Consider the following 14,132-nt stretch of genomic DNA (forward strand, 5'->3'; position numbering starts at 1 on the left):
ATCTAGGTATTAAGGAGCTGATTGTGGACCCATGTTGATGCTCAGCTGTATATCACAGAAGCCACTATGGGTGGTGACGGGCTCCCATGATGCCTAGCAACCACGCATACCTCTAACTCCCTAATCTGTAATACTACAAAATACGGCTTGGGTTTTTTTTCCCCCCTTCCTTTTTTCCAAAGCACAAGTGGACGACCAGCAAGGGTCCGACAGTGTTATTCCTAATTACCTTTTTTTTTTTCACTCTTGATCCTGTGGCTCTCATAATTAGTTACCTGGGGCTGCAATCCAATTTGAAGTGATGACAAGAAAGTGATCCATGAAAAAGTAATAAGTTAAATCCAATTTCAGCCTTCCTCTAATTAAATGCACATGGAACTAATGACTCCAACCCTAGCATTTCAGTGATAATGGTAATTAGCGAGGTGGGAGTCGCTCTCTTTTTCAACACTGGAGGTGTAAACCACAAGGTAAAATGGTAGGAGCACTCTTAATTACATGTGTCATTTTGTCAGCAATTTACACATTTTTGACCAGTCAAGTATGTTTTTTTTCCCCTGTCCCTCCCCACCTCCTAGCCCCAACAATGATTATAACATACCATTCCATGTTCCAACACATGGAAGCTCAGAAGAGCACTTCAGACTTGAGAATGACGAATAACTTTTCTTTGCTGTTGCTCACCGCTGAGACACATACACAGACGAGGCGACAATTAGGATAATGACACAGATCTTAGTCCTTTTAATTGAAATCCTGATATTTACAGTGGAAGTTGGTGGTTTGGTTTTATTCTTGCTTATGCTATGGAAAATAGAAGAATTTGCTTACTGGTGGCAAACAGGGTGCCCGTAGATACTAGGAATGTACATGGAAAGGGAAGCTACAGTGAACTTCCTGATGGCAGACCAGTCGTCTGTGGTCCTAGGACACCTGGCTTCCCATCCTAGTGCCGGACCTGCCTGGATGCGCTGTACCAAGTCAGGTAACCTTTATGAGTTCCTTTTCCTTGCCCATAGCACAGTTTAAGGACAGTTCCTAGACCCCAGGGCAGCTATGGGTATGGTCCACATTCAGCAATAACTAAGCATTCATTACCTTCACCTGTAGTGACAGATGCATGCGGTGACAAAGACATGCTCACATTTAAAATATTAGCATCATGGGGGGCCTGGGTGGCTCAGTTGGTTAAGCAACTGCCTTCGGCTCAGGTCATGATCTCAGGGTCTTGGGATCGAGCCCCGCATTGGGCTCCCTGCTCGGCGGGGAGTCTGCTTCCTCCTCTGCCTCTGCTCCTCTCTCTGCTCATGCTCTATCTCCCTCTCTCAAATAAATAAAATCTTAAAAAATAAATAAATAGAATATTAGCATCACACTTGGATTTTGATGCTTAGATGCATATATAGGTAGGGTGATCATATAATTAAAGGTCCAAACTGGGATGCTTTAAGGAGAAATGTCAATAAATACACTCTGGCGCCAGCCATAGACCAGGGATATCCTGGAAGGACTGGGACACAGGCTCATCCTATATACCGCTGAAGCTGAAAGAGCAAAAAGGAGCTAATTCATTACATTATAACTCAGATCAGAAATCTGGAGGCAAGGACAAAACATACTATTTTAGGAAAAAAAAAAATTCTGAAAGCAAGAGTATCTGACCCGAGTCATGGGATGGATTTCTTGAGGTTCAGGAAACCCTTATAACGGATACAAACTTCTGTGTGCGGATGTGTTTTTGTTTTTGTTTTTTTTCTGAGGGGGCGGGGTCACTGTGTCTATCATACTTTTAATGGTGTGTGTAATCTGTAAGACTTAATAGCCATTTTTAAAGCATCATTTCTATTTTATTGTTTCTTACCGAGATTTATTTTGTAGGGTCTGGGGACTCTCCAAAGTCATGTGGTAACAATGACATCTTAAAAGGTACCCAAATTTCAATACCCCATATCAATTTAAGGTCAGGGATGCCAATTCTAGACAATGCTAACTCCAGACATTTAAGGGGAAAAAAAAAAATCTGCCCCCTTCTCCTGAATTATCTGCTTTACTAATTCCATGCATAGGGATATTTTTTAAGGGTCAGTATTTCAAAACCATTCCATTTCACTATCTACAACATAAAATCATAGTTTCCTTTAAAGGCTTCCTCTTACCAATTTATTCCTTAGTGAATAAGGTGGAAATGATATGAGGTACTAAGATTATATGTGGCATTAATGCAAAGCAAAAATGCTGCCTAAAGCATGTTTTATATAAGGGCAAATAAAAATGCTTAAAAAAAAAAAAAAAAGCCCACCACCTGCTGGATCTTGTACTTTAATCTCCTCCGCTTCAAGCAGGAGCCCTGATTATGACCCTGAGCTTCCAACTGGACGATACAGCTGCACTTCCAGTGGATTTCACTATCCTCCTTCCAGTGAAACGGCCTCCTGAGTGAGGGGCTCCCACATGATGTAACCTTGGAAGGGGGAGGAGGGGCAGGAGGGGCAAATCTCCGATGACCGGTTTCAAGTTCAAATTCTTTATAGACGGCCTGAAACTGTGGTCAGCTTTCCGCTGTAAGCAACACACAAGGTTTACTTTCTTTCCTGACTTTCATGCTGCCAGAGTACACATGGACTTTCACTTTCTTAGGAGAAAATGTGTCATTTGATTTCCTTCCAGTTTATGTACTTGTGCCAACAACTAAAATGCTTAAAGAACCAAAATGAATTACTACCCAGAAACGGTGGTCAAAGTTCCAAAATTCGATCAATAAAATTGCTCATCTACTCACAAATTAATCTTCAGCCAGTAAAGTTACACATTTTCGAAATTATGAGCACACCTGCACCGTTAAGCATTTATTTCATTTGTTTAAGCAATCTTCAGAAGCATATAAATATTTATAAAAGCAAGCCTACTATTTTTACCCACATATAATTTTCTTTTTCTGCAGCAAAACCTTGTTAATTCTTTTACAACTCATAAGCCTCCTGAAGGCAGGGTCTATACCCCTGGCGGTTTCATGTAGCTAAGCATCAGCGGGATATCCTGAGCGTTGAGGCTGACCCAGAAATGCTCACTGCGTCACACTGAATAAATTCAGATCCTCCTGATTATGAATTTACAATGGGGCCAATTTTCAATTTTCATTTGGATCATTCATAAAAAATTTGCAAGGCAACTCGAGAGACTAAAGGAGGGGCGATTTAGGTTACTAAGTAGAATGTTTTTTAAGAACTTCAAAAGCAGTATCTATACCCAATTAATGCCTGTATTTTGTAAACCACATGTCGCCCAAGAATGTGGCCAGCGCAGGTTGACTTCTGCACATGTACCTGGAGAGAGCATTTCTCCCTCTTATTTACTCTCGTCTTCCTGAAATTAGTCCAAATTGCTGATGTTCGACTACATTTTGTGATCTCTATCGAGTAACCACCGAGAGCCTCCTCTAACTTTCCATTCTCTTTTGTTTGTTATCATCAGCCTGTGAAACTGGAGAACGCTGCCAAACATAAAGCAGGGAAGTGTGAGATATGCCTAAAATATAAGTCACAGTATATTTGAGGATTTGGGTTTCTTTCTTTCTTTCTTCCTTTTTATTTTTTTTTTTCCTCAAGCAATCAGCAGATCAAATTCTTCTTCCCTGTCAAGCCTTCCTCTATGCGGAAGATCTGAAATTTGCTAAAATAGGTCTCTCAGTGTGGTTACGAAGGGTATGAAGAACAGAGATGAACACTGTTAAGGTTTGTTATAGGAGTTCCCTTTCGTTTCAGAGCCAAACTGGCTGAGATGTCCCCAGCGAGGGCACGGAATGGCAAGATCCCTTTCAATGTGAAGGTTATTCCTTCTGTGAATCACCGAGCCTCTGTACGTATTTTTATAAGGAAGTAGTACACCACGTGACCTAGGTTAGTAATTTCTCCCCTGTGTTCGTGGAAGGCCGGCCAACCTAAGGAAGCCTGCTGAATCCGTATGACCCTACCAGGCAGCTGGCAAGACGCGGTCCATGACGCACATGACGGGTGCACTCACACACACGCACACACGCAGCCACACGCACACACAACCAGTCAACCGACTCTTCATTTTTTTCCCCCAATCAACTCTTGAACCTGGTCTAAATTCCATGCTTGTCAACTCTCCCACGGAGGGGTAGGAAGGCACTCAAAACATCTTATTTAGCAAAACCAGAATTCAAGATGGCCCCCTCGCCCCGCACTTTCTATACAGACTGAAGAGCTCAGCAGAATGTGTTAGGTTGGTTTTGACACTGTCTTTGCCAAGAAAAATGAAGCTCTCTGTATCATACTCTTCTGGTGGCTAAAAACCTTATAACGGGCAAGAAAATGAGCCCTCAGAAGGAAATCCCCTGAAACTTTACTTCGTATATTTAGCCCTAAAGCAACTTCGTTCATCTTGGAAAAGAAGTTACCTAAAAATGCCATATGTCTTTAAAAAGCAAGTATGAGGGAATATAAGTCTAGTATAAAAAAATTACATATGATATTCAATACTGCAGGGCAGTGCATCAGACAGATTGTGTATGTGTGTACTTTTTAAAATTATCCCTAACCAAAGCTCTACTACGTGTGAGAGTCCCACCTCCCCCCAATAATATATTGTCATTTTTCCAATGCACTTGAAGTCTGAGAAATTCAAGAGGACTCACGGTATTTTTAAGGCTGTTAGAGCTCCAAGAGGGAGGCAAAAAGAATGGACAGTCATTTGAATCACTGAGTGACAGGCTGGGCTAGTTCCCTGTATACATTAATAAATTAGAATTTTAATTGTGTCTCTGTCTGCAGGAGATGCCCCAACACTTTAATATGTACCAACAATTGGCTATGTTCTGGAATCTGCAATGTGGCCTCCGCAGCTGACCTCTGAAACACAATTCCCAGTCTGACTACGGAAACTGTTCAGTTTGATCCTTTCAACTTATTTGAATCCTGACAAATAAGCTCACAGCTGAAAGGTCAACCCAGTCATATTTCATCCTCCAGAGCTGTTCTTAAGACATCTGCACAACAAAGCACTTCTTATAGCACCTGACATGGGACCTCAATGGCCCTGTACCTCATTAAAAATGTCCCCAGCATTCACACACGTGAAAAGGCCTAGGGACTGGTGATGATGGTTTACCAAGTAACTAACTGGTTTTGAAAGTGTTAGTCAACAATACGCACTGTCACCCAACTGTTCCCATACAGGGTGACTTTGGTGCCAAACTTGACCTAGACAGTGACGGCTTCCCGAGCAGGTGTACAGGAACTAGGACTTGCTCCCCAAACGTCAGTTAGATCTTTGCAGGATAATTTGGGAACTGGTGTTGGTTCACTCTGATCTGAGAAAAGTCAACACCAGCTGGAATTTGGGTTGACCTCATGGTCACAGTCACTGGTGCCAAGTTATACCCAACAGCTACCATCTACAAGTTCTGTCCCCAAATGTCCAGTGTGAGAAACTCCTCTTCACTTCCTGCTTTGAGGCAGCCCACTCTGAGCTACATAAGCAGTTGAATCATGTCGTACCTGCAAGTGGCCTGCCTCCCGTGTGGGCACGAACAGCCTCCATCAAGTTTCCTTGAAATTCCTATCCCACTTTTCTACCCCGAGTCAAAAATCCAAATTAGATTTTTATGAACTCACCTTTTCTACACCGTTATCTCCTGCCCTCAATAGGGCTGAAATCAGAAGTTGCTAAAACTGTCTCTTTTGATATCTTTACATAAAAATCACCTGCCATTTGTCATCAGTGATGGAGAAGTATTCTGAAAATATCCGCTAAAGAACCAAATACGTTTTACATTGATGACTAGGTAAATTAAAAGTACCGTATCTTCCTCAGTCCTCCTAATCGTTCTTGACGCAACTGACACTTTGGGATGAATGATTCTGTGCTGTGGGGAATCTCCCCGTACAGTGTACAATCAATTAAGTAGCATCCTTGACCTCTACGTATTAGGCGTCAGGAGCACCCATGCGCCCTGTGGGACAACCAAAAATTATCTCTAGACATTGCTCTCTGTCCCTTGGTGGGGGTGGGGGGGGGGCGAGTAAAATCGCCCCCAGTTGAAAACCACTGCACTGAAGTTCTGGATGTGGGTATTGTGTTTCCAGCCCCACCACAAGAGAAGGAAGTGACCTATCTTGAGTACCAGAAACTTTTCTTCTTGGTCTACCCGGTCCCTGATAAGCAATCCACACCTGCAAAACTCATCCTCCTATTACAGCAACTCATTAGAAGATCGTCTCCTCAACAACCACACTCTTGGTTGAATAGACATTATTTTCCAAAATGCCATCCTCTGCCGATAAACTAAAAAAATGCACCTTCTGCAGAAGATGCTCATACGTGATTTGCAGCTCCCAACACAATCTACTTCTGCATGGTGTATCAGCTCTCCCAAAGTGTATAATGTCACATTGTTTTCAAAAAAGAATTATCACCTGAAGGGCTGGTTGTTTGTCATTCCTCTTGGGAGATTTTAATCCACTAACTTGCTGCTGCTGTTGCTGCTGAAGGAGAAGCTGTCTGGCCACTTGAAGTGCCTGGAAGGAAAAATGGAAGAAACACGTTGGTGTGAGTAGCCGTGTTCGGGGCTCCTTCACATGAAGGATTCCAGGAAGTACCCTTGAGGATGGGATCCTGACTTTTGCATTTCCAGGCCGATGAAACGGCCCAGAAAACTTCCCAGCAGTGTAAGCTGAGGAACTTTCCACATTCGGTTTACATTTTCTTCGATGGAGTCAGTGGTACAGCCAGTTCCTTAGGCACAGCAATCCCCCCAGGCCGATGCTCTATTCCTGCCATCAGTGTGACACAACTGGGACCGGGAATGGCGGACCCTGGGGAAGGCAGGCAGAGCAGCGAGGAAAGACCTGGACAGAAGGCACAGATTGAGGAGACGACAACGGGGCTTTTCTGGGAGGCAGCTCCATTCTCCAATTTGTTGGGGGGAACTTGAGAGCTCGAGTCAAAAGGAAGTAAGACTTTGACCTCTTCTGAGCCCAGATAAAGAGGAGAAGCTCAATGGTGAAACACACTATGGATAAAGGTACGTGAGAAGGAAAATCAAATAAGGTAAGATACACTCAGGGTGACCTGAAGAGACTATCTAAGGAAAAAAAAAAAGTAGCAAATGCGACCTCTAGGTCAATTCAAAAGGTACATTATGCACCTGTGAACAAAACTGATCACGCCTAATAAAGAATGACGCTTTGAAGCTCATAACATAGGTGGTTTTTATTTAAAGGCAGAAACTAGAGCAGAAATATGAACTGGGGGTAAAGCAAAAGGTAAACAGCAGAGTCCCCCCCAAGTTCAGAAAACAGGCTGACCAATCTTTTTCAAACGTTCAAGTAAAAAAAAGAAAAAAAAAGTGTCATCAAGAAACCCTCATGAGAACATTTACTGTCAACGAATTTAACAGAAAAAATGCCACACCCTTCTAAAGAGGGCAGCCGGATCAGCAACAGAAGACTGAAGTTTGCAGACAGTGTGCTAGAAAATCACATGAGAAGTTACGCTACTTGAGTTAATTTGGCTGAGAACCAAGAATGTTCACGTGGAAGAGATGTCAAGACTGTTCATTTAATGACGTGCTTAGAGTTTAGAGACAGAATGGGATTTCTTGGGGATTGCATCACTAATAATTTCTACGTAGTAACTAATTATTGGTGCCTAAAAGAAGAGGCACCAGTAGATGGGGTCACCACAGCCAAAGGATCTGCTGTTAGACGTCTCTGGAAGTGTGCATAATGGACATATGACGGTAGTGCGCTCCTCAGAGAGAAACCAAGACTTCATTTGCATAATGACACTCAGGTGTGTAGTTCCAAAAAATGTCATAGTGACACCATGGAATGAGGGAAAGGTAGGATGTCCTGGAGGGCCGTGTGCACTGAACTCAGGGGGAACGGAAGAGAGAGTAGTCAAGAAGGACTATTCGTGACAGACACCGAAAAATGTCAGATCCGCGAGGGCGGGGCTTCTGAAAGGACAACGTCACTAACTGAGCTCACCACCGTGCTACTGTAACAAAGAGTATTTATTTTAGACATTTCGTAAGGTTGAGCGGTGCCTTTGTGCCTAAAAGGCGCAAAGGGGGGCCATGAAACAGATGCACAGATAAATGGGTGAGAAGGAAAAATCTTGGGAAAGACGGAAACTTCCCATCCCACCTCTCTAGGAACCCACCCCACCTTGTCCCAGGGAGGCCTTCTGCCTGCTGAACTCAACCACCACCAGCCCTTCAGATGTAACGTACAGGCTAGCTCATCTGTGAAGGGAGAGACATGTTTGAGAAAGCCTGCCTGGAAGAGCCTCCAGAAGAGAGGCTGTCTGAGAGGGGCATCTGGAAGCCAAGACGCCTGGGAGAGCTGCCCGAGACTCCAGCCTGCTGTCTCCGAGGAGGATTCACCATCACTGGACTCCGGGTTTCCTTGTCTCCTTGGAGACGCTCAGTACATGCGTAGGTGTAAAAGTGGGCAGAGTGAAGATTTCATTTATATCATATAAGAAAAATAGTCCCCTTTGCAAGGTGCCTGCAGGAGCAAAAGCCTTTCCTCCTACTATATATGTTCTCTTAACTACTTCACATGAGGGTTTTACGGCTTTTTAATGTAGGGAAGGGAACAGCTACACAGTCCAGGGGCTTGCTTCAGAGTTCCCAGAGTAATGAACGGATGAGCAAGGAAGGGTCTGGCTGCTACCTGGGAAGGCAGGCAGAGGGACTGTAGATGACAAGGAAAGAGTGCGGAGGAAGACATGGGGGCGGGGGGGAAGAGGAGAAAGGCTAGGGACATTTGATACCAGAACAGAACAAGCAAAGCCAGGCAAAATGATGCAAATTCCATAGGCACCGACCTTCGTTAGAATTATTTACTGTGTGTCACCAAGTATTTGGAGAACAGGTACTCAGTCTTTAAATAACCAAGTCTCAGAGAATCTGTGCACTGAACTCATTTTGGCAAAAGGGACGGTATTTAGTGTCTTTTTAAAAAACATACACACACGCCACACAAAACTATTCTTATGTTCTCCTAAGTATACTCGAGCAAAAGAAAGTATAGGACTCAAACCTAAGTTTTCAACCAACGTTTACTGAGCTGGCCCTATAACATTTCAAAATTGGCTAGCGAAATCCTTGCAATTATTTTCCTGGTTTTAGGGGGAAAAAATCACTTACGTGTACAACATCTTTTTTTAGATCCAACGTGGAGCACATGAACTTAAATAATCATGTAATGAACTCTAGCTACCTTACAGCATTACATACTGAGCCCTGCTGAAGATGATAATCAAAGACAGCAACTCAGGGTAGAAAAGGCTTAGGAACTTGTAGGAACACAGGTGATATTTCAGTCAAACTACCCAAGAGAGAAGAATACAACAAGATGGACACATGTGCAAATTGGCTTCCAAATTTTATTCTCAAAATGAATGTAAATATGCAAAATAATTTTAAATATCTGGGATGGAGAGGCAATACTAGTATAAATTATTCCCCTTGATCTGAATTGTTATGGATTGCTTCACAACAATTCCCTGACCTTATCCTGATTATGGGAACAAAGTTGGAGCAAAGCATTAAATCTATCCTTCCCCACCCCCAAATCAACTGAGGTCTCAGCAAGCACAATAAAAGAGAATTAGAACTTATAAAGTGCTGTGAAATCCACCACCAAAGGACATTTGCTTTTCCAGTATATGTAAAGCACTGTGATCTAGATTTTAAATTGTCTTAAAAAAGAAGAGAACATAAATTCTTAGTGTACTAGACTACGCATTTGAGCATTATCATGATAATATGAGCTGTATTACATAATTTATAATATGAATCTCTGGTATTATTGGAAAGTCAAGAATGTTTGATCTCCTGTTCATTGTTCATCAGTGCCAAGTCTGAAATGACTGATGGGACCCTCTTTGGAAACTGCACCATGAGTTACCCATACGAGCTTACTTGACAGCCAGCCTTAGAGATATGTTCCAATACAACTAAAGAGGGACGGAGGACATTTCTCATTTGTATAATGATATCTCAATCACATATGGAGAGAAGTTATGATATCCTATTTGAAGATAAAAAGATCCTTTGGATACAGAAGAAAAAGATGCATGGATATGTGTTTGTGCGTGTATGAGGGAAAAGAAAAGAGGGTTGGTGAGGGGTGGGGAGAGAAAGAGAAAGGATATGAATAAATGAAAGAATTTATCTCTTAAGAAGCAAAGATCAACTCTGACTCCAGTTCCAAACCAACTGGTAATATAAATAACTTAAAAGGTCCCATCCCATTTCTGGAGACCTTTCACTATTGATGGCGGTTCCTGGGCTGGGTTGAGTCAACACTTCCTTTATAACAGATGTGACAATTGCTTGGCTCTGGACAACTTGGTGCTGCATTAAGTGCTAGGCTCAGGTTACAAGAAAGACGTAGTTTGAAGATGTCAGAGAAAGGGGGTGACCGATAAAACCAGGGACTTAAAGCCCAGACGTACACACTCACATCTATTTTCCTTCAGCGGATAAAACAAATGGCTCTGTGAGTCAACAGAGGAAGGGGATGGAAGGCGTGCATGTACTCTCTTTATCTGTGAACTTGCCAGCCTGCTTTCGGCCTTGGCAATTACCTATGCCCCAGTTGGCGCAAGGGGTCAAAGTTGCCTTATGATCAAGGCTGCGTGGGCCACAACCAGCTCGGAGTACTCAAGAGTCCGGGAGTGCCCTTGGTTGCTGGTTTGGCAAGTCATGCACATATGCTAACTAGGGCCTAGGCATTTCTGATACACCATCAAGTCTACGGGTTCAAAATTACGTCATTCTCTTGAGGGCCTTCACCTTCTTGGAAAGTGCCATCTGTTATTTACAAGATACGCTTCGCACAAGCATCTTTACAACTTTTGAGCTATTTATAGCTGAAGTTCAGAACAGGTGTTTATACTGAAGGGGCCAGGTAGGTATCCCCACGTTCAGCATGTTTATTAAGGCAGCCAATGTTCAAAAACATGTTTACCATATTTTAAGAAACAGCAATAAATTTATGTAAGATATGACTGGAATAAGAACACACATATACGTAAAGCAAACTGGCAGAAAGAGGAAAACTTCACGCGAGTCTTTTTACACACTCGGTGATGAGGCCTGAGAGAAGCACTGATATTTGGAGGTCCTCAAATAATATGACGAACCGCAGTGTTTTAGGTCCGGGGTCAGGAATCTGTAGCCCATGGACTAAATCCCCACCATCAGCTGTTAGTGCTCAGCCCACGAGATGAGAATGGTTTTTACTTATTTAAATAGTTGGGGAAATAATAAAGGGAAGAATATTTGGTGACATGTGAAAATTATACGGAATCCAATTTTCAGTATCCACAAATAAAGTTTTATTGGAACGCTGTTGTGTTTGTTTCATTACATACTGTCTGTGGCTGCTTTTGTATCACCAAGCAGAGTTAAGTCCTTTCAACACGGACTGTATAGTCTGCAGAGCCTAAAATATTTCCTTCCTGGCCCTGTATAGGAAAAGTTTGCCAAGCCATGCCTTGGGTTGCTATCTGTATTCTGAGATCCCCCGAAGATCCCACTGGACACAATTTTATAAAAACAAAGATTGCAATCAGTTGCCCAAAATAAGCTTAGAAGTTAGCTGATATGCACCAACCTTACTAACTCACTGTTCTTAAAGCTCAAAGTCCTATTTGATTTTCCAGAAAGAACTGGGACGTGAAAACAAAATACATCCATGTGCTCCTCTTCCTGAAACTATTTAAAACGAATTGCAACCTTTGCATACCTGTTTCTTCTCACAGATAATTTATAGCAGTTCAGAATGAATCCCTTCAATTGGGTGTGAGGTCCCAAACAGCATCAGAATGAAGACAGCATGTGCTATTGGCCAGTGGAGAAAAGTCGGTTATTTCCTGTCTGCCCTGACAAGTTGTCCCACTTCCAGCTTCAAAGGCTGCTCTGAGTCAGCCACCCTTCCTCTAATTTCTTTTCCTAGACTCTCCCCACCCCTCAAGATCAAACCTGTTTCTCAGATAATTTCCCAGGCTAATCAACAGTCACTGTGCTTATGGGGGTGGGGGGGAAGCTAGCAATAAAACACAGCATGGGAAGCTTAGGAGGAAAGAAGTCATGTTCTCGTTTTTATTTCTCAACCTCTTGATGCACCTCGAGTACGTCTAGAGAGTTTGTCTTCCCGCATAAAATCGTCTGCTATCTTGGGGCAACCCAGCAACTAACTACCATCTTAACAAGAGAGCTCATCAATGAACACAATCTGAAGATCACTGAAGCCAGACCTGGAACTGAGTATGCAGAGAAACTCCATCACTTCCTTCCTTTAGATAGTAACTAACCACTCCAGGGCAGGATGAGAGCACCTGTGGGTCACTTAGAAAAGGACAGAAAGGTCAGTGGTTGATAGGACTAGAGGTGTAGATGCGTTCATACAGAATGCACAGCACTCCGAGGCAGTGAGGTCTCCAAAAGGAATGCCAACGTGGGGGGGTGGGGGGGTGGTGATTTACAAATGGAGCACTTGGTTATCACAGGAAAATGGAAAAGTAAGCTAATCTCATAGAGGGATTTGTCTAAGGAAAGACTCTGACTCTAGTGATTATATAAACATTAGATACAAAAACAAAGAAAGCACTATAGCAGTCCATCAAGTCATGTCACTAGTGTCTTAAGGAAAAAAAAAAGAAAACATTAAAATTTTCATATATGGGGGTAACAACCAGCAAAAAATCATCAGAGAGTCTATCAGAGTCTCTTTGCACAGGTCACTGTTTGGTCTACTTGATGAGAATGCAAACAGACTCTGAACATTCATAGGTTGTTGATTCACTTGACTCCCACCCCCCACCACCCACTGTTTCAGAGTAGGTGGAGCAGACAGCAAGGCCTTAGATGAGCTGGGACACTGGATTTGAATCAGTGCCCTAGAAGGGAAAGGTTCCATGTCCACGCTTCGTCCATCCTCAGAGCGCTAACAGCTGGAGAAGATACTGAATCCTCTGAGAGCCTTCCAGAACAGCTGATACTTAGAAGGGATGGGTATCCACATAGACATGATGAAAAATTGGAGCACAGACAACCCCATGTCTCCAGAATTCGAACATTATGCATTTGAGTTGAAATCCAAAAGGAGAGGAAACGAAAAAGTCAAAGATCCCTACCGACATGGTCCTACCCGCACGGGCAGTGTCATCCATGAGTGCGGGGGCGGGTAGAGGGAGGCCAGGACACAGCGTCCCTCCGCCTCCTGGACCACTGCAAGGTGGTCCGCACCACCCGGGACCTCCACCTTCCCTATTTGCTCAAGCCGGGTTTCCCAAATCCTTACTGTCATCACTTTCTCTTCTTCATGCTACACACAGTATGGTTATCACTGCTATGACACTTAATACTTAAGTTTTTCACTTTGGCTTTACTTTAAAATGCAACAAATAAGGTAAAGACCAGCCATGGGTATGTTGGGAGTTTTTTAATGCTGGCAATCAATTAGAGTGTGTTTTCCAAAAGAAAAGATGACAGATAGTATTTTCTTTCCTTCTTCCTTCCTTCCTTTTTTCTCTTGTTCGTTTGTTTGTCTCTTTCTTTCTTTTTTTAAGAAGAATTGGTGTGAAAGAGAACAGAACTGGGCCCCTGTGCTCTTGTCTCCTGCCATGATTCGCCAGCATTCATGCTTAGGGCTCAAACACGATCCCACACCCCAAGTACCAGAGATAAGGACACAGACATATCAGAAAGCCCTACACAGGGAGAGGCATTCTGCTACAAGTCCCACCCCCAAAGGAAACCTAGGGGCAGAAAGGGGTCAGAAAACCCCATATTTGCTTGCAGTTATGAGTAATTTTTATTATTTAAGTATCCACACAGAGGATACTTGCCGCCAAAGAAGGTAAAGGTTAGGAATTTTCATGAGACAAAAAGAAAAAGGATATCTATGATCCTCTTGCAAAATCAGCTGAAATAAGTTTAATGGCTCTAAACAGTCAGGAAGTCTGTTTGAAGTCTCTTATAAGAGGAGACAAAACCCCCACCATCATACTCCTACTCCATACACCTATTAACACAGGGCCCTATAACCACCTTGTCGAGGCCCTGGTTGGCTGCTCCTCGCTGGAGCCAG

The 14,132-nt window shown here is 43.0% G+C and overlaps 1 protein-coding gene across 17 annotated transcripts in view; it reads right to left on the minus strand.

Annotated features, from left to right (window-relative positions):
- FOXP1 (forkhead box P1) overlaps positions 1-14,132 on the minus strand; it is a 586,176-nt gene that overhangs the window by 146,956 nt on the left and 425,088 nt on the right. For 16 of the 17 annotated variants that reach the window (XM_045990389.1, XM_045990383.1, XM_045990384.1 and 13 more), the window contains one exon: positions 6,438-6,539. The exons of the other annotated variant lie outside the window; for it this stretch is intronic. In XM_045990389.1, the coding sequence (XP_045846345.1) occupies positions 6,438-6,539 (102 nt within the window). The remainder of the gene's footprint in view (positions 1-6,437; positions 6,540-14,132) is intronic. 17 annotated transcript variants of the gene reach the window in all.

The sequence above is a fragment of the Meles meles genome, chromosome 20 (genome assembly GCF_922984935.1).
Source record: "Meles meles chromosome 20, mMelMel3.1 paternal haplotype, whole genome shotgun sequence".
In the NCBI taxonomy this organism is placed as follows: domain Eukaryota; kingdom Metazoa; phylum Chordata; class Mammalia; order Carnivora; family Mustelidae; genus Meles; species Meles meles.